This window comes from Pieris napi, chromosome 5 (assembly GCF_905475465.1).
Source record: "Pieris napi chromosome 5, ilPieNapi1.2, whole genome shotgun sequence".
Taxonomy (NCBI): Eukaryota; Metazoa; Arthropoda; class Insecta; order Lepidoptera; family Pieridae; genus Pieris; species Pieris napi.
Genome location: NC_062238.1, coordinates 1,247,409 through 1,273,093, shown reverse-complemented (window position 1 = coordinate 1,273,093; position 25,685 = coordinate 1,247,409). Strand labels below are relative to the sequence as shown.

The window sequence follows — 25,685 nt, the reverse complement described above, 5'->3', positions numbered from 1 at the left end:
CTCAGGGATGAGAGTCGTACGCTGAAGCCACTAGGCCAACACTGCTCACATTCAATAATATACTTTTGTTTACATATTAATAAATAAAACAGAAATCTGTTAATTAATCACACCCCGTACGTATTTTATACGTATGCAAGTACATATCATAACCCCACTGAATCCCATCCATCAAGGGTTTCCCAATAGAGACAGCCTCTAGTCCTCATCAATCAATTTGTCAATGGAAAGACGTACTGATAACGATCTATAGATACTTACAATATTTTTTATGGCACCCTGAAATCCAAAAATTGTATAACACACATTACTGATTCCGTTTGTCTATTGTTGTTAAATTAGCCTATCCAGCAGCAATGTAACACGAATACAGCGTTATAATTGCAAAGGTCGCGTGGGAGGCAGAGCATGCGCTCCACGATGTTTCAGATGACGTCAAGGGATCGATCGGCGCAGGTTGGGGCTAGCTGTCACAGCTGCCACATGAACTGGCGGCGACACGGTTATATAACGGTTAAGAACCACGGGTTTAATGCCTGGAGACGAGGACACGCGCGCTCATGTGCGGGCTAAGCTTTAGAACAAGAAACAGCCCATCGCAAAAGACCTCACTCCGATGGGGCGATAGTTGCCTCAAGTAACGTCTCCGTCTCCCGCGAGTGACATAATTAGTGTTAATTGTATGTTATGAACCGTGAGTTACATGTAAAAGACATTTGAGTGCGGGAGACATCTCTGAGGGCTTTTTATTGTGTGTAAGTACAGAACTTGTGTTATGTTAGAACGCCCTTTTTAGTCTTATGTATGTAAGACTTCCACCTGTACGTTTATGTATTAAAGTTTCCTACATCATACATAATGTATCAGGTATCTACAGTATATGTTACAAGCTTTTAACATAAATGTTACAAAAAATAAAATAAAATACAGCGGATTAGTTAGATAGGCAATTAATTCTTTCTTTAAAGAATGGCTGTGATTATGTTTGATTGTATTATTATATACGTATTTTAGTTTAACTTTGTGCCTACATTTTGTGTTATTGTAAACAATACTCCGTTTTATTTACAGAAATAACCCTGATAAGTTTATAAGCCAGACACTAGACGACGTCATAAACGTAACGATATTTTTACCCATCTATGTTAATTACAATATACTTCTCGATATGTGAAACAAAGCTACTTTAAGTCTTAACCATATAAACCTGTAAATACAGTCCTAACTAAATTTATCTATTCATTTTTCTCCCTTTCTAGTTTTTAAATATATTAAGTAAAATTTTATTTTGTATTTGAGCTTATGATAGGTTTTCTCGTTTACGTAACCACTCGATAATCATAATTTACTTCTATAAGCTATTTTAAACGATAAAAATGCAATTAATTTTGGGAACATAGGCCTTTTAAATAAACTTCAAATGTCAAATATAAAATACCTCTTCATTACAATATCGTTAGAAAATAGCACAACATTCAAAAGATATAAATAATTAATGAAAATAATTATACCGAAGAAAGTAACTTGTATAACTTCCGGGATTTAGCTAACGATTCTGACAAGAAAAGCCTGCGTGAACAGAAATATACAGCCTTGACACACATTGTTCTTAAACTATATCGATTATATCCTCATTTAGTCAACCGTTTCTCTCGTTATCTTCACAGGTAGACGAAAAACAGACAGCAAGATGATTAACATAGCGGGTGTTGTTTCGATTGTGCTGTTCTACGTACTGATCCTGGCAGTGGGCATTTGGGCAGGACGGAAGAAGCCTCCGGGAGACCAGTCCGAAGAAGAGGTGATGCTGGCCGGCCGGTCTATTGGACTGTTCGTCGGCATTTTTACTATGACAGGTATATTTTGTATGTGTGTGTGTAGCGGAACGTATATATAAAGGATTATACAGATTTGGAAGTATAATTTAGTACTTTTGTTGATTCACATGATTATATTAAAAATTACAATCCTCTTTTGTTATTCATGTATTTAAACTATAATTCAAACAAACAAAACCTTTATCATATAGGTAACCAAGTACACTTATGAGCGTCAAGAGAAATGATGTTAAATTGATTCTTAATTTACATTCACTACCAGTTCGCAAGTCAAGGACGTAGAGAGGGAAAGAACTGGCAAGAAACTCTCCGCCACTCTTTTCTTTATTTAAATAAATATATACTTACAAGACACAAATAATATATTTTTATAATTTGATATAGTTAAATATTACTTATATACATATAGAATATATAACGATGTTCAGTTGATCTACATAATGGGCATATATATGACAGTCAGGTACCTAAGCTATCTCCTTGTATGTTAATCTCCGTTGGAGACTTTCGCCCTCATGAAAAGTTAATTGAAGTAATTTTCCAGCTACCTGGGTTGGCGGAGGCTACATAAACGGTACGGCTGAGGCGATCTACACTTCCGGGCTTGTGTGGTGTCAGGCTCCATTTGGCTATGCACTTTCGTTAGTGTTCGGTAAGTTTTAAGTAAAATACTTTCCATCTCTTGCTGTCAAATTGCGTTTAGACTGTGATGAAAAGAGACAAATGAGTACTGTAGTTCATTAAACGACAGAATGGCAGTGCAAAGAAGGTCTTGATTACTTAATTTGATATAAATATGCATAGTGTAGTATAGGAGCTTAAAAGTTTCCGTACCTTCATGTTACTCAACGTTAAATTATAATCAACATCTCTGGGAAGGGCTGTAAGCCTAATGAGTACTTGAATTAGAAGATTTTGGGACTAAACAATATGCGTTACATAGATATTATATATATATTTCTGATATCGTTTTAAAGATGAAATATTGAGGAGTGTATAAAATAATGAGTTTGCTTTAATAAAATAGAATTGCACAATTTTTTAGAGATAATATTGATTCTAGATATGATTATAATCTATTAGAAGGTACTGAATTTAAAATATTTATTTTACTGATAAATAATAAATATATGGGTACCCGAAATTCCACCCGTATCACCTCGACGTCCGTCGTTCCACAACTGAGCGTTTTTATAGCAGTTTTTGCCACTATGTGGAACCAGCCGCCCACTGAAGTATTTGCTAACCATTTCGACTTAGGGTCCATAAAGAAAAGAGCGCACCATTTCTTAAAAGGCCGGCAACGCACTTGCGAGCTCTCTAGCATTGAGAGTGTCCATAAATCCGGTGGGACTCCTGCCCGTTTGCCCCCTGGTTTATAAAAAAAAAACGTTATTAAAATAGTGTTAGCCGTTTTCTCATAATAGACAGACATTCAAAGGTTCCGAACCGGAATTTGAACGCAGCACCTCAGAGTATAGGGTCGGATAAATGTAAACCAATATATAAATGAATTATTATACTACGTTACTGGAAAAGAATCATTTGTAGTGAACGAAGTACACGCTTAACTAAAGACGATTTCTATATAACTTGAATCCGGGTATTTATAAATACTAATACAAATGCAGTTTCGGCTTCGAGCGCTCCAGAGAGCTACCACTTGACACGTTCTGACTTAACGAGGCGTGCCAAACAGCACTTCTAAATATTAAATTGCGACTTTAATTTTATTAAACGCATCGAAGGAAACACATAACGTTGATCTTAATAATAAAGCCCTTTTTTTTTCCAATCATGACAAAAACAAATTATAATAAATACAGCTTAGATTATTTTACATTTTCATATATTTTTTTCTTTTGCTTGTTATCCTATATCCTATCCTTCAGTACCGTCGATCGGAACCTCTTCACGGGTAAAGGCCTCCTCCAGCTTTTTCCAACTGACTTTGTCTATGGCTCTCTTTCTCCATTTGTTTCCTGCTACCGCTTCTATTTCTTCTATCCATCTTTTTTTGGGCGACCTCTTTTCCCTCTTCCTCTGGGTCTTCCTTTCCAAACTTAACTTTGATCTTATGAACTCGTTAAATGAGTGCGAGTAATTGCGTAATGCCATGCAATTAAACCCGCCGTAGAACTTACCTCGAAAAGAAGGAGCTGTTCTTCAAATAAGCTAACAGTTAGGTGAAATAACGAGTTGTGAATGCTTATCAATATTAACCCATTCAGGTGGAATCTTCTTCGCAAACCCAATGCGAAAGCAGGGCTACGTAACAATGTTGGATCCGCTGCAAGACTCGTTTGGCGGACGTATGGGCGGATTGCTGTTTTTGCCTGCCCTTTGTGGTGAGGTGTTTTGGGCGGCTGGAATATTGGCAGCACTGGGTAAGTCTATTCATAGATAGTTCTATCGACAAAGAACGACTAAACGACTTTTAAAGAACGAATTATTAATTGGTAGGTTACGTATATAAAGTTACGGTATTATTTTATGAACATTTTGCGTACGAGGAAGTACTGTTTCAACCTTTTACTTGATTATCTGTTACTAGTCATTTATTAATAAATATAATTTATTTTAATCCTGGGGCTAAATATATATAATTTTCATATCTTATTATGCTCTTCTAAATAGTGAAAGTAAAATAATAGTGGTAAGTCAAATCAACAGTTACTGTCTTACATTCCCAATTGCGGAACCTAAGTACTTAGTAATAATTGTTGATTCTAGACCTATATCGTCTTTATACTCTTAATTTAAAATGTTTTTTTAACTGATGTTATCTAGGAATCCAGATTTTCATATTATATGGACTAGGAGACTATCCCGGCGTCACACGGGTGGAAATTTATTTTTGAAATGTTCGTTCCGGTAGTTTGGGAGTTTATTATTACAAAAATATAATTTCCCCTCTTTATAATATTAGTATGAACTATTGATTTTATCTATTGCTTGTTTATGGTATTGTATTCACTAAATAATGATAAATATTTAAACATTTCTGGCTAAACATAAATTGGAAAAGCAAGGCTTAAGGCGGGCGGCGGCGTAGGGCGGGCGATATAATTCTGATCTATAATTCAGTAGGGCCGCCGCGACTGCAATTACATATCAGAATTTATTTATAAACAAGCTAAGTATGATCTCTAATTAAAAATTAATGAATGTAACATGTCTTTATTATTATTAGTCTTGTCTTCATACAGTTGTCTATGTATAAGGTCAATGACTTTATTTAATGAAAAACCTACCTACCTACTGAATTCTACTAAATCTATTGCCTCCTAAAAGCCATTAATTTGTAAGTGCAAAAGAAAATTTTTGTACCTATAATAATACAAAATTTAAGATGAAAATGTTCGATAGCAAATTGTTTCGATGTATAAAAGAGAAATAATTTTATAAAAAAAATCAATGGCGCTACAACCTTTTTAAGTCTGGGCCTCAGATTTCTATATCTGTTTCGTGATCATATGAAATCTAATAGGCAAGTCGGTGATAAGCCTTCTGTGCCTGACGCACGCCGTTGAATTTTTTCTGTCTAAATAAGCCGGTTTCCTCACGATGTTTTCTTTCACCGTTCGAGCGAATGTTAAATGTGCATATAGAAAGAAAGTCCATTGGTGCACAGCTGGGGATTGAACCTACGACCTCAGGGATGAGTGTCGCACCCTGAAGCTACTATTCCAACACTGCTCGTGAGTAATAAATCACAAACATATTTGAATCAAAGCGTAAGAGGAAAAGAAAACCTTTTTTCGTTTTAGATAACAATAGATATTAAAGGTCGATTCACACATATCAGTGAACCCACAGTTCCGTATCCGTGCTACAGTGGTGCGTCAGTGCTTCAATTCACACATATCAGTACAGATCTCTGCGGGTCTTCGTGCACGACGATCCCTTCAGACTAGCGTTAACGTCGATTGTTTTGATGGCACTCTTCAATAACACAGAATTAGCTATGATAGCCATTGCTTTAGACGAAGAAGAAGAAGAGAATCGAGGAAAAAAAAGAAAATGGGTACATGAAGCATGGAAGTTAAGAGAATCAGAAGGAGAATTCGTGGCATTATACAATGAATTAATTAAAGACGAAAGAAAGTATTTTAAAATGCATAATATTTTTTATTTCGATGCAGCGGCGTCAGTGATCCGTGATAAAATATCGTTGTCGCCGATCACGTCCGTGATGGCCGGTGCCGGCACTGACACTGACGGTACTGAGACGACACTGACACTGACAAGTGTGAATACATCCATAGAGAATGTTTGAAAGAATAATTATCACTGATGCGGTACTGTGCCGGAACTGTGGGCTCACTGATATGTGTGAATCGACCTTTATCGGCTTTTGCCTGTCCGCGTCCCAAATTGTATTCACAATATCTCGTGATGCACAGGCTATTTCAGTAAAATGTCACTTATAGTTAAAATAAACCTACTTTGACCGTTGTCAACTGACAAATTAAGAGCTCTGTTCGTTCAGAGCTACGACGTTGTTCGGTTAAAATCAATACTTGAATATTATTTTCATTCCTTTTAAATTTTTTAAGAAAAAAGAAATTATGTATTCCACTGTAGCACCGGCCGTAACGTTGGGCGTAGCCTCGTAGTATCTACCTTAGATACTTAGCACAAATAACATGAAGATAATTTTTGTTTGAATGTTCGCGAACAAAGCAGGCGTTGATGCGTCTGTTTATATGTTAGTTATAGCTGTATCTATCAAAAGACCATTGTTTCCAGGACCTCCGGTATATGTGTTAACCACTATAGCATGGTCACTTTATTGGTGACCAACGACACTGCTTTTTTGTAAGACCAATGTTTATTGGTTACAGCGTATACTATAATATAATAATTTATCAAAAATCAATTCCCCAGGCCCATTAAAAGTTTCAGTAGGCTGCAATTCGATATTGGTAATAAAATTCACATGAAACTGATAAACAATTTAAATCACAATTCAGTAATACATTTGTAATAATTTAGGGTTTCGTTGAGATTTATTTAATCGCGTATGCATAAATGTGAGTCGTGTTGGCCTAGTAACTTCAGAGTGCGACTCTCATCCCTGAGGTCGAGGTTCGAGCCCCGGCTGTGCACCATTGGTCTTTCTTTCTATGTGCGCATTTAACATTCGCTCGAACGTTAAATGAAAATCGGCTTGGCTTAGACCCAAAAAGTTCCCTGATAACAGAAAATTGATATATTTTAATTGTCTAGGTGCAACACTGGTCGTTATTATCGACATGGACCACCGTACATCCGTTATCTTCAGCGCCTGCGTTGCGGTTTTCTACACACTCTTCGGGGGGTTGTACTCTGTGGCCTATACTGATGTTATTCAACTCTTTTGCATCTTTATTGGTCTGTGGATGTGCATACCCTTTGCCTGGGCCAGCCCACACGTCAAGCCTCTGAGTTCTATGGAGGTCGACTGGATTGGCAGCATCGATCCAGACTATTACTGGTTCTACATCGATTACGGCCTACTCCTGGTATTTGGGGGCATTCCTTGGCAGGTAAGTCAATTATGGGTTACCACCAAACTTCTTTTTTCTAAGTTAGGCAAATTTCTATTGGTTATGGCGTATAGCAATACAAAATTTATTATACTCTCTTTTTCATACTTCAAACACAATTCCCAAGGGATATCACAAGTAAAAGACAAAATCATTCATTCATGTAGTTAACACAATGTACACTTCTGAACGTCAATAAAGAAATACATATTAAATGCTTTTAATTTTACATTTACTGTCAGTTCTCAAATCATGGACGTAGAACGGTCGAGAAGAACTGGCAATAAACTCTCCACCACCCTTTGTAATCGCCAAGTTTTTTGTTTTACACAAGTTTTAGTAGACTGCACTTCCAAATACCGAAATACTATATACATATGAAACCGATAAAACTATTTTAAAAGGAAACAATATAATTTCTAATTTCATATAGGTTTTAATAAATATAAATCTACATTATTACACTTTGTAGTAGAAAAATAGGAAAGTGTATTTTGTGTATTGGTGATTTGATGATCTTGCGTTGAAAGTGTATAATTTTAATTGTTGTGACTTTAAACGTAAAGTTACAATACATAACGTCAAATACACTGCAATCATCTTCTATTCCATACCCTCAACCTTTTATTCAATATACCATAAGCAAATAAATATCTTAGTACGACCTCCACATTTTATCTCATCATAGGTGTACTTCCAACGTGTGTTGAGTAGTAAGACAGCTGGGCGGGCGCAGATTCTGTCTTACGTGGCGGCTTTCGGCTGCATCATCATGGCCATCCCACCAGTGCTAATCGGAGCTATTGCTAAGGGCACTTGTAAGTAATATTTAGTTATTAATGTGTGCCCTTGGTACTGTATGTTGACTTTTATTTCAGCAAATAGGTGGTAGGAACCTTCCTCTTATGTAAAACTAAACAAACCCGTTTACGAAAGTTAAACTAAGACATAGAAGGCTGATTGCTTGATTAAAAGATTCAAAAGTTGCACAGTATCTGCGGAATTAATAATAATATGTTTATAATGGAACATAAGATACAGGTATCACTTATTCCACGTCATTAAATTTGAATTTGTAGGCATCCCTACTCATCGGCAAAGAATACAAAGGGTGTAGGCCGAGAGAAAAAGCCGGCGTAAAAAACTCTCGGTACTCTTTTAAAATAGCAAATTATCAAACAACACTTACTTTAAAACAAATATCGTAAATTAATTAGAAGTAGCCTGTCTAGCACTAGTCCCAGGCCCTTTTATCAACTAGATAATCGTTAACTTTATAGTAAGCCTTTTTACACAGCTTTTCTTTAATACATTTCTTAAATTTAGACATCCATATAATACAAAACATTTTACAGTAACAATAACTAGAATCCAGCATTGGAAACACAAAGTTTGTATTAATAAAATGTGTACACACGCGTGTAGCCTGGAACGAGACCGAATTTACCGGACCGCTAACTCCTGATGGCGACCTGACACCAGAGCAGACGTCCATGATCCTGCCTCTAGTGCTGCAACACCTGACACCAAGTGTTGTCTCCTTCTTTGGCCTCGGAGCTATCTCTGCAGCTGTTATGTCTTCTGCAGACTCCAGTGTGCTTAGTGCTTCATCTATGTTTGCCAGGTAACAAAAAAAAAATTATAATTATTCTTAACTTAATTTTAGTCATGGACGTAATGACGGTAAGTATTTAGTTTTATTCATATCAGATATATGTTTTACAAACCTGGTATGATTTTTCTAGTTTCTTACAACTTACCAACGCCAAAATTATCACAAAATCTGTAGTTAAAAATATTATTATGAGTAAAGTATAGATTAGTATTACGTATATATACTTATGTTAAAACATATATAAAAGCCTATAATAATATTATTCTGGTACCTTACAAAGGTACTGTTTGTGTTATTTTTCATTAATTTGGAATTCAAAGTAAAATGTTTTTTTAACCAGATTGCTTTAGGAAATCAAGAGAAAGTTTTGCTCGCATTACGATGTTACTAATGGAAATTATACCGAAATCTTGAATTATTTTTTATTGTTTGTTCCTTTTTAATTTAAAGAGTTATGAGGCGGCTGGTTTTTGTGTCTATATATATAGAGTTTGGATAAAAGCAGATCTGTTTATAAATGTTGTAGAATATTTAAAAGACTTCCATAAAAGCATAGACATAATCACAGTATTATGAAATGAAAATATCTGGTGCGATGAGGATTTGAATTTTAAACATTCTATGACAACTATCGAGAATCAAAGCAGTGCCAAGTCCAAGAGTAGTGTTGTATCCTCGGCCGTGAACCAAAAGACTTTCTTTCTATTTAACATTCACGAACACGAACGGTGAAGGAAAACATCGTGAGGAAATCGGCTTGCCTTAGACCCAAAAAGTTGACCACCACTGATTTAAAAAAGATTATGACAACTGTCGGGTCAGTTTATTATTTTACATACAAAAATATAAGCAGATTTGTGCTCAAAGAAAACTTACTTAAGAAAATGAATTTGCATTAAAAGGTACAACTGCCACAGGGACCAAACTTTTTAAATTTATTTAAGTGTTTTATTTAATATTATTATGTATTTAGATTATACTAGCCGACCCGGCTAACTTCGTTCCGCATAACAGTCTAATAATATCGTGTTAACTTTAGTTAAACTTAATTTAGCATTTCATTAGGGTAATAACAAGAAGAATGGCATTTTTACACATTAGGCTTCTTCTCTCTAGCGCCAATATTGCGATACTGCATGTTAAAGCTCTTTCTGATATACAACATTTTTTATGAGGATAACACAGGTGTCTTCGATCAAGATCAAAGCGTGGTTATACATCTGCATCTCATTCACCTCAAGATCGGAATTTCTTGAACTGACACGAATTTAATGTAAAATGATGCGTAGTTTTGTTAACACATAGCACCACATGCTGTTTGCATTCGTAAAATTAATTAACTCATTTATTGTTATTCGATAACTTTTCCGATATTTTATTACTTATTCTGCTATTCGAAGCAGAGAAGAATCTACCAAAAAAGAGATAACTAACATCGGTCCAGCCGATCTTGAGTTATAAGTGTTGTAACTAACATGACTTTGTTTTATATATTTCGTTTAAACTTTAATATAAATAAAATACGTTTTATCTTAAACAGGAATGTCTACAAGCTGATCTTCAGACAGAACGCGTCAGAAATGGAGATTATCTGGGTGATGCGCGTGTCCATAATTATTGTGGGGATTCTCTCAACTATCATGGCTCTCACAATACCCTCCATCTACGGCCTCTGGTAAGTACACAATTAAACCTAGTCCAATTTAACCCCAAGAAGACACAAGTTTGCGCGTTTTCCGCTAAAAAAATACCCTTTGTCGCTACTCCTCTTTTCGAAAACACTCTTCTTAAAGCCACAGCCAGCATTGGAATACTTGGCGTTGACATATCGAACGACGTTCAGTTTCGCGGTCACTTGGAGGGAAAGGCTAAATTAGCCTCCAAAAAGCTTGGTGTGCTCAGCAAGGCGAGGCAGTACTTCACTCCGGGCCACCGCATGCAACTATATAAAGCGCAAATTCGGCCCCACATGGAGTACTGCTCTCACCTCTGGGCGGGGGCTCCCCAGTACCAGCTCCTTCCACTTGACCGTATACAACGCAGAGCGGTTCGAATCGTCGACGACCAATCCCTCTCCGATCGGCTTGATCCTTTGGCGTTGCGTAGAGATGTGGGGTCACTCTGTATCTTCTACCGCATTTACCATGGAGAGTGTTCAGAGGAGTTGTTCGGATTAATACCTGCAGCTGAGTTTCATCATCGGACGTCGAGGCAGAATACGAAATTCCACCCGTATCACCTCGACGTCCGCCGTTCCACAACTGAGCGTTTTTCAAGGCAGTTTTTGCCGCGCACCACCACTATGTGGAACCAGCTGCCCACTGAAGTATTTCCGAACCAATTCGACTTAGGGTCCTTCAAGAAAAGAGCGTACCAATTCTTAAAAGGCCGGCAACGCACTCGCGAGCCCTCTGGCATTGAGAGTGTCCATGGGCGGCGGTATCACTTTACATCAGGTGAGCCTCCTGCCCGTTTGCCCCCCGTTCTATAAAAAAAAAAAAAAAAAAAAACTTACCTATTGTCTTTGGTTGCATACAGAACTACAAAAATAAATTAAACTCCTTTAACAGAAATACCAGTTCAGGTATTCCTCTAAATCGTAGTTTCGACTGCTAACAGGCAACATGTTTTATTTTTTTGCTCTCAAACTATGAACATACGAAAACATGTTAGAAAAATGATATACACGTGTGAAGATGACATGAGAAGTCGCAATCGATTTATTTATTTTAAAGACAAAACCTTAAGGTGGGAACTGACCAAAGTTACGAGGTGTAATGTAGCATTCGCATCGAGCGTGTTACGCATCGAGTATGTTACGCTGTGTTCTAAAATCGGCGTAACATGCTCGTCAAAACTCTGTGCTCCACTTTCGCCGCCAGTGTTCACGAGATGTGATAGTGATAATGTTGATATCTTTCATTCTATTTAATTATTGTTTCATCCAAATTAAGAAGAAGAAAAAATGTTACTGGACATCAAACTTATTTAAAAACACAGGCGTATGAGGTGGTTTGTTATTGATTGCAATATTAAAAAACCAAATGATTACTAGACAGCATAAAAACTTTGTACGCAGGTCTCGATTTTGAAGAACTGTTGAATTTAATTGGACCAAAAGTACTTAAAAAAGACACAATTTATAGAAAATCATAATCACGTAACAGTCAAAGGATTCGCCAAAAAACCGACAGCCGGGTGGAGCACTCAAAGCGAGCAACGAGCCGCTCGTTGCTCGCTGGTTTCCCCGTAACACGACGTACTGACTGCACGAATGCTCGCTGTGTAACATTACATTACATGTTACATTACACCTCGTAACGTTGGTCAGTTCCCACCTTTACATTACAATTACAACCTTACAAGGTTAACTGTCGCCGCACACGGGCCACATGCCACAGCCACAAACGCGGCCACGAGAAGCTAGAAGCGGCTACAAAGGTAGCTGAAGCGCGCGACAGCTACTTGTGGCCGGTGGTCTACACTTGCGGTCGGTGGCTGCTACTTTTTTAACCCTTGCCTGCAGTATCATAATGGACTCTGACGAAGAAGGTTTAATTGCGCTACTTTTGATAAAAATACGTCGTCGTAGAAGACGAAACCGTAGTTATTGGATACACAGAAAGGCATTAAATATCCCCTCACCACAACAGGTCGGTAATCGACAACCATTGAACTATACATGATGAAGCATTTGGCCTCAGTGAAAATATGATGAGGCCATATTCTGGAAAATATTTGGAAAATTAAAAATAAAACTATCACTTTTTGAATCCCAAATCGCAGGACGGGATTGTTTCTCTGATATAAATAATTCTATATTCATATTTATCTACCTATATGAAACACAGACTACGTGCGTGCGTTACCGTCGACTTCAGGTTAACTGAGGTAAGGGAGAGAGGGGCGCGGAATCGCGCGAGTGGCGTGTGGCAGCTTTTTGTGTCGGCGTTTAGTGGCCGGTGCGAGCCACAAGAAGCAAGCTGCGACGATTTGTAGCGTGTGGCCGCCACCGGCGCCACCGTGTGCGGCGAGTCCATATAAAATGTATGAAAACTACAGGAAATATGCCAGTGGCGGCGTTTTGTGGTTGTGGCCGGTGGCCCATGTGCGGGGACCCTTAGAGTGACTTTCGTAAGTCAAATATTTATTCTATTAGACGTCATCCTTAGCGCCAAGTATCGATTCTGCATCTAAACCTTTGTCATAAATGTCAAATTTTAATTAGCTCTAAAAACAATAATTTTTGCCACGGAATAGCGATTTTTTTTGGTCTAGTGGATTCTGTCTCTGAACTCAGGGGTAGTGTGTTCGATCACGGCTGGACCAATTGACTTTTCCTTCTATATGAATTATGCACATTATTAATACTCGTACGTTGAAAAATATAGTAAGGAAACAGACATGCCTTATCTAATATACAAAATTCTCGTGAAACTTTTTATGAATTTTCAGTAAGTCTGGGAATCGGCTACTATCTATCTTTCAAACCCCTAAGTGATAAGGGGTGTCCACGATTTTTTTTTTATGTTCTACACAGAATTTTTGTTTGTATTTTTTTATGATACAACATACAAAAATACATACAACCCTTAATTTTCATCTACCCTCTACGATCAACCCCTATTTATTACTTAACTTAAACTCTGAGGTTTATATAGAGAAAAATCACAGAAAAACCTAAAAAGTTTTCATTCTGAAAAACCGAACAGTCTCTGAGGTAGCATGGCAAAATGTTTCATGATGGTATGTACTAAAAAGGTAGGCTAGGCATTAAGGAGAAACGAAATTCGCGGGGGCAGCTAGTACCTTATAATAATCGAATTCGCGTGTACACAAAAAGTCTGATGTACTATTCAAAAAAAGTCAAGTAAATCTAATACTGACACTGTTTTTATAGCTTAAACCAGATCGCTATCTTGAGACTGATTTTTTAAACGATATGGCACTGCTTCGCCATTCTCTTCCCACCCAAGGTTGGGGTTTAGTGGGTTAATAACGTGAGATGATGATGCGAAGTACACATTAGAGCGGGAATGAGATCGCAAATGGTTTTACTGCCGATTGTGCGCGTGAGTCCATCACTTGCGCAAACATACGTGATGGCCTCGGCAGGTATACTAAACGCGTGCCATTTCTATTAAAGCATTTTATGGTGGTTGTTCTTAATATATCTCTAGTAACGGCCTACCTTCGCACAGATACAGGCGGACTTTCCATGCTAATCCCTGAGTCATGTTTGCTTTTGACAATATTACTTATGAACTGTGATAGTTAGATATGTATACTGTATATTATTTTGTAGATGTCTTCTTTAAAAGTGTAGTACATCACTTTGCTCTATTGTCAATAGTTTCCGCAGCGTATACGATTTTTAGTTGGTATTTTTCTCACGTTGGATCACACAAACGAAGTTTTCGAATCGCTAATTTTTGAAAATATTTGATAACCTCTGGTAATCATGTAAACAATATTTTTTAAATCGGCTCAGTAGTCCAGAAGCATCATTAAGCAAGAAGTAGGATTCTTAATAGTAATAATAATAACGATCCGAAAATTCTGTATGGGTGTGATAATGTAGGCTTTCGAGGTTTAATGATGAGATCAATTTTTTTTTTATTATTATTTTTTTTCCTACAATAAAGTTCACAAAAAAGAGTTCGACTTTACACGAATTAGCAATCTAGCCTATACAATAATTATGGCTAATAAGTATTATGTTGATTTAATTATCTACAATACTAATGAATAGCTTAAACTAAGGTAATGTTCATTAACAGTCTTAGTGTTCTCTAATGTTTTGACACTATGTTCGTGTGTCCGAGATACCGCACTTGCACTTATCACTACACTAGATTTATTAACTCAAAAGGTTTAGTTCTCTTTAGGAGTCTTATTCCTGTTGTATCAAGAAGTTTGATTGCCTCAGAATTGACAATGATTTTGATATTTTCGCGATTTAGTGAAGTCAAATATATGATTAGACTATGACCTACGGCCTAATTGGTATGTATTAAAACAGTAATTGAACTTGTAGGTATATCGTTACCTCGTACGTTACTTATAAATGTACGATTATACTTATAAGCAATAGGTGATTAATGCTTGAGCCAAATAGCTGTCGTCTTTGCAAATTAGTTAACGAAACATTATTTAAATTTAACTAATTTAAGTTTATGTTGCGTTTAAGAATAAACGTTTACTAATCGCATTTCAGTACGATTTCGGTGACATTCTTAGCTTTCCAAATCTACTATATCTCTGATTATGCTCGTATGCAGCCAACAACATGTACTTGGTGCATTGCCAAGTGTACCTAATAAACCAAACGGTGGATCTTATAGATTATTTTATTTTCGTTTATTCATCAAAATGCTTTCAAGAAAAGCGTGATTAGATTTTTAATAAAAATAATAAAAGAAAAAGAAAACTTTATTATATATATTAAAAAAAGGATGTTTAGTTAAAAGAGAAAGTGCACTAGCGCCCACACTACGGGCAGCTAGTCTCTTACATTTGACAAATTCATGATTTTATGTATTTGGCAAAGTGCTTCTATAATATGAGTTTTTAGATCTTAATTTTCTTAATTATAAATTTCTTAACTTTTCTTATTATTAATAAAAATCAGTTATAATAAAATTTCATATAACAATATGTTATTAAATTTTAATATAGCTGATTGTGGGGTATTTTTTTTAAAGAATTAATCTTAATGTATCACTGTCTTTGCAATTATAATATTTGTTAGAGCAATTCTAGAAGCCTGGTGGCTTCAGAATGGTTGTAGGTTCGATCCCCGGCTGTGCACCAATAGACTTTCCTACTATGTGCGCATTTAACATTCGCTCGAACGGCGAAGGAAACATCGTGAAAAAACCGGCTTGCCTTATACCTAAACAGTCGACGGCATGTGTCAAGATCAGGAGGCTGATCATCTATTAGATTGACAAATCATGAAACAGATACAAAAATCTGAGGCCCAGCCCTAAAACATTGTAGTGCCATTGGTAATTTATTTGGTATTTGAATAATTATCATATAAGATGATACATAACTAGCACTAATTTTTACATAAAAAATATCGAATTCACGGTATATATAATGAAACCGCTTAGAAGGAAAGTTATCCGTGTAAGTTTCTCGGGCTTTGCTAACATCAAACTCAAGTGTGATCTTAGGATTTAAATTTAGTTCTTCCACGATAAGAATTTACCTAGTGATAAGTCAGAGAAAGTAGGATGAAGGAAGTCGATGTAAGCGAAATCAATTATTGACGAAGAGTGTTATATGGCATCTTCTTTATAGAAGCAAACGGGAAGGAGGCTCATCTGATGTTAAGTGATACAGTCGCCCATGGACACACTTATTGCTAGATCACTCGTGAATGCGTACCGGACCTTTTTAGAATTGGTTGGTTGGCTTAATAGAGCGTTCTTTTCTTGAAAAACTCAAAGTGGAATTGGTTCGGAAATACTTCAGTGGGCAGCTGGTTGTGTGTGGGCAGATAAAACTGCCTTAAAAAATGCTCAGTTGTGGATAGACGTCGAGGGTGATACGGGTGGAATTTCATATTATTCCTCGACGTCCGATGACGTTCTGTATGTCAAAATAGTGTGTCATACGTTTGACAAACGAGCCTTATACTGGTTGCGCGTTTATATCTCTAAACATTTATACCAATCGCAAACGATCACGTTAATTACAATTCGTGTAACTTTTATATTAACTAATTAATAGCATGTACAAATTGTAAATGTAATAATGCTTGTATTCAAAAGCTACAAAGCTTTTAATTAGCACGCTATTTGTAAATGAACGTTGATTGTTATTATTATTACTATGTTTAAGATTATTACTTACACGAAAATTTCCACCCGATTGTTTTAAGTACTATCATACTTTGTTTAATATACTAATCGCTTGAAATATCATGCAGGACAACGTCTGTCGGGTCCGCTAGTAGATAATAAATTTTTATTAATAACTTCACTTGATTTTACAATATTTATAGTAGATGCAGTATCAATAAAATTTACATGTTTAATTGTATTTATACAAAGCATATTCAAATTTAAAATAATATTCAACCACAGGCTGCATCATCAGATTACTGATTTACGGTCGTCCAATTACTCGGATTTCGCAATCAACGGAATGCGATGAGTGCGAGCACTAAACGCAATCGATATTGTCCGTTCTCCGAATCGCAAATAACTCGAGATCAATATCATCTGACCTTTCATATTTAATTAGATTAATAGAAAATACCAATCGGAATAATTGGAACGTTTTCGCTCGCTTTGTGTTGTTTTAGATCCGATAGATTTTACTGCTCCTGACAAAATAGAATTATGTAATAAACGTGCGATTCAGGTATATCGCACTTTTGCCAAAATATTGTACGTATTCTAGCTATTCAAAGGGGGAACGCTGCCAGTATCTTCGGAACCTTGCCTAAAGAATTGGTGAATTATGCAGGTAATTCGAGTTCGTACGAGGCACATGGAACAATTTTGAGTGTCTTGTCGCATATTGAGAAGGAATTTTAAAAGAAATTAACGACAGCAAATAGGGGCTATCGATCCGCCCATTAAGAATACCATGTAAAAAAAGCAGGTCTTGCTGACTTCGCCGACTTTCTAATGAGTCTAAATTAAAATAATTGCACGAATGCGCATAACTATCGAAGCATTGGTATTTTTTAAAACTAAGGAATTTTACAAACTTTTTTTGTATATTTTCTATTGCTTTTTTATACTTAGTATAATATGGAGACCACATAACACTCGCATACTCCAGCACGCTTCTAACATAAGCAAAATATAAGCTTTTAATGCAATGTATGTTATTAAATGTCTTGCATGACCGCTTGACAAATCCTAGTTGCATATACGCTTTGCCTGTTATGTCATCGATATGTTGTGATAGGCCCATTTTTTCATCTAATAGTATTCCCAGGTCTTTTACTAATTTTACTTGTTTTATTGGGGTGTTATCGATTTTGTAAGTGTATTGAATTTTTTTGTTTTTACGCGAAAAAGTTATCTTATTACATTTGTTTATATTTATTGAAAGTTTATTTTGTTTATAGTATATTTCTAACCTATTAAGATCTTGTTGAATTTGATTACAGTTATCTATTGATTTTATTCTTAAGAAAATTTTTTGGTCATCCGCGAACATAAGATGTTTAGAAAAGTGAAAACAATATTTTATATCGTACAAATAAGCATTAAATAATAATGGGCCAAGTATTGAACCTTGGGGTACTCCTGATGTAATGTTAGTGAACATGCTTTTGTACCCGCATATTACTGTTGCTTGCCGTCTGTTAGTTATGTATGACTTTATCCATCTGTAAAGGTCACCACGTATTCCAAGGGAGAAAAGCTTATGTAACAGGATAATATGATCAACGCGATCAAAAGCTTTTTCTATATCCGTGTAGATAGCGTCAATTTGGTCACCCTCATCCATACCTCTCAGTATATAGTCAGTAAAAATAGTCAAATTAGAAACTGTTGAGCTTATACAATTAAGTTTTTTTTATAAAATTACGAGAAAACCTTTTGCCATCCAATAATCTTTTCTGAGTGCATTTTTAAATATTATATTACCCCCATACTTAATCATGTAATACAAATTATAAACAATAAGAATTCAGTTGTATAGTTAAGTTTTTATAAAGAAATATATTATGCCGAGGTTAAAGACAAAGTACTCTTTACAAAAAATTGTTATGTTGGTCTTAATTTAAAGTGACCATTTTTTGACTCAACGGGACATTGGTTTAATTTAGGTCAAATAATAAGTAGTCAATGAAAAAAAAAATTTTTTTTGAAAGTTATTTACTTAGAAAAAGTTAGTTGGCGTAAAAGTTACGAATCACATAATATAGGTACCCAAAATTTTTTGTTATATTTATCACATGAACAAATTTGTTTTAATATAGCCGGTGACGATATCAAATAAGAATGAAACTCTTGGCACGTTATTTTTATATTTTCGCGCAGTTTCTGAAAACGGGACAGTTTTGCGTCCCACAGTTCATTTCGGGGACAGTCGTAATTGGAAAAAGGGACAGTCCCGTTCAAAACGGGACGTCTGGTCGCGTTATCTTAATTAGACTAACTTTTGTTTTGATGGCAGGTCAATGTGTTCAGACCTGGTATACGTGATCCTGTTCCCCCAATTGCTGATGGTGGTACACTTCAAGCGGCACTGCAACACTTATGGCTCCCTTGCTGCCTACATCGTGGCTCTGTTTGTGCGCCTCTCGGGTGGTGAAAAGCTGCTCGGTCTGCCTGCACTGATACACTTCCCTGGTTGGGATGAGAAGAATGAAATCCAGCTCTTCCCCTTCAGGACTCTTGCGATGACCCTGTCGCTATTTACACTCGCATTTGTGTCTTGGTTATCGGTGTAAGTAAATTTAACAAAACATAATGTGTAAGGTTCTAAAAGTTAAGGAATTGAAAATGGCAAAGCGTTTTTCTTATAGAACGGGCAGAAGGCTCACCTGATGTTAAGTGATACCGCCGCCCATGAACACTCAAAATGCCAGAGGGCTCGCGAGTGCGTTGCCGGCCTTTTAAGAATTAGTACGCTGTTTTCTTGAAGGATTTTTCTTGATTTGTTTTATAACCAATATTATTTATTACGATTCTAGTATAGTCCGGTCAATTTAGACATCCAAGGTTACAGTAATTCGCACTTGGCTGAATATTGGTAGGATTGCTCAATACACTATTATAAAGGAAATGTGAAAAGTCCTCATCGATCCGGCACGTGCAAAAAAATGTACTCCGGGTCAAAGATCACAAAAATGGGTTTTTCGCGATTTTCAGCAAAATGGTAAGTTTTATCATAAAATTAGTTTAGACAAAAATTGTAGATCAGATAACTATCTATAAAAAATTTCCAAATACTTTTTTCCTAAGAGCCACCGTTTTTGAGATATAACGATTCAAAAAGTTGAAAGGGTTGTAATCGTCATAATATTATGTATAAGTACACCACGTATATACATCACTGAAGCCGTAATACAAGCAAAAATATCGTTCTATCGGTCAGTGTGACTTACACATATAAAATATGAAAATTTCGGGTAAAAAAAAACCCAGTCCTTTATTTTCTACGCGTGTAACCTTCAGCAACATCGCTCTGGAGTGAAAACACGTGTTTATTGTAACCTATTTTTTCTAACCTATTACGTGCTGTTGGATAAGACTGGGGTTGGAAGTTGGTCGACAATTCATTAGAGCCAGTTCAGACTTTCTAACTAATTAATAATAACTAATTTTATGATAAAACTTACCATTTTGCTGAAAATCGCGAAAAACCCATTTTTGTGATCTTTGAACCGGAGTAATTTTTTTTGCACGTGCCGGATCGATGAGGACTTTTCACATTTCCTTTATAATAGTGTATTGAGCAATGCTACCAATATTCAGCCAAGTGCGAATTATTGTAACCTTACCCCTATTTTTTAGTCTAATTTGACCGGATTAGTAGTTATGAAAGATACTTTTAAAAAAAATCGGTTGTCTGTAAAGTCGGTTTACTGATACTGATAGTTGAACGTGACAACGTCATAATAAAATACTGATAGAATGGTTGCATCTTTGAAAAGAAAATTTAAATTTATTTGTTTAATAGATATTTTGTATGGATATAGAGAAGGAGGTAAATGGAAATCACAATTGATTTGAAAATTGATGATCAAGTTACATTTATTTGTACGCATAAATACAATTATGTCAATTTTTTAACGAACGAACGCTGCCGAACGCGGAGGCCGATAGTGCCTCTTTGTCGCTCGTTCCCCGCTCTCGCTTGCACTTCAAGCCTTAAGGTGGGAACTGACCAACGTTACGAGGTGTAATGTAACATGTAATGTAATGTTACACAGCGAGCATTCGTCCAGTCAGTACGTCGTGTTACGGGGAAACCAGCGAGCAACGAGCCGCTCGTTGCTCGCTTTGAGTGCTCCACCCGGCTGTCGGTTTTTTGGCGAATCCTTTGAGTGTTACGCGGTTCGGTCAGTACGCTCCTTGTCAAAAGTCGTCCCGAGCGCACGCGCGTCGCGAGTAATCACACGTCAATCAATCAATCAATTAAACATGGAGTGGAACAAAGAAAAATCTCTGTATTTTTCTATAAAATGGAAGAAAAGAGGTAGTATTGTGGAACCCAGCTCATCCAGAGCAAATAAATTCAACAGTTCTTCAAAATCGATCGGAGACATGCGTACAAAGTTTTTATACTGTCCATTAATCATTTGGTTTTCAAAGTTGCTATCAATGACAAACCACCACAGAGGCGTATCTGTTTTTAAATAAGTTTGATCTCCAGTAATGTTTTTTCTTCTTCTTAATTTGGATGAAACAATAATTAAGTAGAATCAAAGATACCAACGCGTCCTCGCTGTCGATCATCTGGCGGCGAAAGCGGAGCACAGACGTTTGACGAGCATGTTACGCCGATTTTAAAACACAGCGTAACATGCTCGATGCGTTACACGCTCGATGCGAATGCTACATTACACATCGTAACTTTGGTCAGTTCCCACCTTTAAATGGAACGCCTCAGAGCGCAACCGGCTCCATCAAATTATAAGACGTTGTTACGTCAAAAAACAGAACATCCGCTTAACAAGTAACACACACATTGGGCCAACGTTTACGATAGTGACACACACAGTACTTTGTTACTTGATAGTTCAACAGTATAAATTGTAGGTGGGGGATTAAATGTATTATATCTATTAGTAGTTCCGTAGTATTGTTATCCGTAGATAGAAACGGAAGGCCATAATAGGCCATAACGATTTTTGATAAATATTATCAAAAGTCTATGTCTGTTTTTACAAGCAATTCATTATTATTAAATAAACATCATATTGATAACAAAATTCGGGGGAAATATTCTCTTTGATCAATGTTTATTTAACATTTGACCTTTATTTTGTTCCGAACTCAGGCTTCTGTTCCCGTGTTGTTTGCTCATTAAATAGAACGTCTAGAAATATCACAGAAATTACGGAATATTCACCAAACATTCCCAGGATTTTCAGCGCAATTATGATTTATGAATTTATCTTTCTGCGGCTTTATGTTATTTATATAAAACGTTTCCAATTTATGTTTAACTTAGATATTTGTTCAAACGAAAGACATGTTCAAATGAATCATATATGTTAGAAACAGGATATAAATGTGTGAAAATGAAGCTAGAACTTAAGAAGTAACCAGCTGCCCATTGGAGTATTTCCGAACCGATTCGACTTAGGGTCCTAGAAGAAAGAACGTACCAATTCTTAAAAGGCAACGCACATGCGAAGCTTTTGGCTATGTGAATTTCCATGGGTGATTCCGCCCGCGGCATTTAACATTAGGTGAGCCTCGTGCCCGTTTGCCTCCTATTACAAAAAAACAAAAGAAGACGCAGCGCTAACCAGATCCATGCAACTTCCTCACAATCGCGCCCAAATGTGCCAGCAGCACACAACTCCCGAGGGGACTTTTTGTATTGAAGAAGTTGCATGCGTCCGCCACGCATCCGCGAATGCGAATGTTTACTGATAGGATATATAGGTTTCAAATAGAGTTTGTATATGTCAAAATGAATCTTCTGAAACTATTATTGTACTGTCTAGGTTTCTGTTCAACTCCGGTTACCTGAGCCCGGAGTCGGATTATTTCAATTGTGTGGTGAACATCCCAGAGGACATTCGACGAGTCGATGAGCCTTCAGAAGCTTGCGAGCAGATGTCTGTGCTTGGAGGAGTACCCGGCCGTTTATACGGGGCCGCTTCCACCCTGGTCGGACCGGACGAGAGCACAGGTCGTATTAACCCAGCCCTCGAGACCGACGATGATCTCGATGACCCCAACGACGGCCCCACTCCCCTCTTCGGTAACAGCGTCCCCTCCCACCCCCTCGGGAAGCAAACCGCCTTCTGAAATCACTAAGTGAGTGTTTTTGATGCTTTTACGTAGACTGCACATGACTAATTTCGATAAGCAGATATATATCGGACGTAATGCTCAAATAAAACGACGAACAACTTTCGAAGCACAGATACGCTCGTTATGACGAAGCAATAATTCACTAGTTTAATTTTAAGAGAATTTATTTTGTAGAGCGGTGTGAGAAACAAAACATATCATGTTGTGAATCGATGTTAGACTATTGTTAAATTATTTACACGTGTTTAATGATCCTTATTTATGTCAATTATATGAGCGTGTGCACACGATTATTGTACATTACGAGTGACACACGGTATAGGACGAATTTGATGTAATCTGCAATATATAGATTTGCGTATATCTGTTAGGTTTTTAGAGTTTATACAATGAGTTTGAAATTACTACATAGGTTACTGAAACAAGTACATATCATTGAGAATCTCAGAATTTACTCAGTAAGTTTAGGTATTTTAGTATTTTTACAGTAATTACAGAGGTTATATTTAATATATTATCGCGATACAAATTGTATTTCGCACAAGCTTACTAGCACAAAATCGGCAGCTAATTTTACCTTAAAAAATTTAGAGTTTCACAAACAAGTAGAACCTTTTTATAACCTTCCTGAACTTGTCGGAGGAATCTATCTCTTTTAAATGGTTACGTCATCATGACAGGCTTCGTTATGGCGTGTAACTTGATGGTTCTATTTCACACATTTAGCACAGTTTTTCTGTTTTGGCTTTGTAACTGATCTTATTAAATAATTTTAAAAAATACCTAAAACCATATGTCTGCCTCATATCTATTTTCTTTACATCACCTAATTTAAAGTATCGGACAATTATAACACTTTCTAAAATGTCGAAAAAAGTTGTGTAAACATTTATTTATAAGTAAACGGGTAAAATAGTTTTTAGACAAAATTAAATAAACGACGAAAAAATAAAAATTAAGCATGGTTGGCTGCCGACAGAAACTTTACATATCATAAACGTGACAAAATATTTATTTAAAAATAGTTCAAAGTTTTGGTTCCAAGGACCATAAGGCTAAAAGCACAAGCAGTCAGATTTTTAATTAATTATTAAAATATTAGTCTAAGTTGATATTCATAATTTAATGTACAAGATATTTTAAAAATTCGAATGGTTTTTATATATTTTTGCTAAATGACTCGAGCTATATGATGTGAAATGCGTTCAGCTCAGTTTCATTAAAAAAGGGCATATAGCACAAACACATTTATTCTGAAGGAAAATATCGAAAAATACTAAAAACGTATATGAAGAATGTTTTGTCAATACTTTCGCGACATTCGTATGTTCTATTGCATAATCTGTAGCTAAAGACAAATAGAGAAATAAAATTGCGATTCTTACTTGACCAATTTTTATCGTGGTGGTTTGATCGATACACTGTAGCGCTGAATTCATATAATGTCGCAATAGAGTTTTTCCAGCAGTAGCTATAACTAAACGGACCTCTGAAATTTATTTTAAGCCAAATAATATATTACTACAGTACATACTCTGTGACAAACTGTCATAGACAATGCAATTAGCATTTAGTAGATGTCATGTGTTTTGGTGTTCAAATCTAAATGTTTCCTTCCCTCCATAGTATAAATTATTGTAAACGCTTATATGATACAAAATTTACTATTTATTTATATATTCGATGGTTTTATTGGCTTTTTAATGTATATTAATGGCTGGTTATAATAATCAGCTTTAAATCGTTGAATGTATTCAATATACAAATATATATTAAATGAAACGATGTATAAGCAGTATACTGGATATTGGATTTAAAAAAGGGTCATAACATACATAAGGCCATCAAAAGGAAATTGTGACATGAGATTGTAATGATTCTAAATCATAAAAATCCATTCTGGTCGTGTTTATATCTCAATTCTATATTTATACAAGTTGTGATTCGCTGTACTATGTGCAGACGTAACGAAACATATCATTCCAGACTTATTGCTGTTAAGATAATTGTGAATATACGATAGTCCTAGAAGATGCATATCACTAATGTTAAGTGTATCTAGTTTATATGACTGTTGTTGTTTCGACTCACGGCGCGCACTCACCTACAGACTATAAACTGTTTAGTGACCTGCTACTGTCTACTGAATTTCTTAAAGGGCTTAAATATGGCCGAAATAATAAAGATAAAGTTGAGGTTTAGTGCTAGTGTTTAAGTATGTCAAAAACGTATTCTATTTTGACATACGACAATCATAGACATAAGTCTCGATTCTGAATCTTGTTGACACTTTTCGTAACCTGTAACTATTTGAAGTAAATTGTCAAAAAATATATTGTCTGTAGATATGTGAGGAACGGACATCGCTGTACCCTGGCTTACGGACTTTTTTTGCCCATAAATCGCCAATATGTGGCTAAAATTATATATAAAATCACATTTTATATTGTTTAAGTCTATAAAAATATGCGTTATAGGACATTTGTTGGACATTATTGGAAGTTTAATTTATATCGATCTTTTTTTGGTCTGATAGTTTGACAGGTCATAGAGGGTACGGTGGTGTCTTCCGCGTCGTGTGGCCACTGTTAGATAGTAGATATATCCTAGTTCTTGTTGATCATTTGAAATGTGTATAAATGTGTATTGTAGCAATTTCGCAGTAATCTGCGTTACTGATAAAATATAGTACGTTGACTGGCTGTTTTGTTTAATTTCCTCATTTTGT

The 25,685-nt window shown here is 36.0% G+C and overlaps 1 protein-coding gene across 1 annotated transcript; it reads left to right on the top strand.

Moving 5' to 3' along the window:
* Positions 1 to 434: 434 nt before the first annotated feature.
* Positions 435 to 25,659, top strand: LOC125049657 (high-affinity choline transporter 1). The gene is made up of 10 exons (XM_047649052.1): positions 435 to 755; positions 1,668 to 1,856; positions 2,383 to 2,490; positions 4,070 to 4,225; positions 7,071 to 7,369; positions 8,058 to 8,187; positions 8,795 to 8,993; positions 10,525 to 10,659; positions 19,137 to 19,409; positions 22,645 to 25,659. The coding sequence occupies exons 2-10, from the start codon at positions 1,691 to 1,693 to the stop codon at positions 22,949 to 22,951; spliced, it is 1,773 nt and encodes a 590-aa protein (XP_047505008.1). The 5' UTR covers positions 435 to 755; positions 1,668 to 1,690; the 3' UTR covers positions 22,952 to 25,659.
* The last annotated feature ends 26 nt before the right edge of the window (positions 25,660 to 25,685 follow it).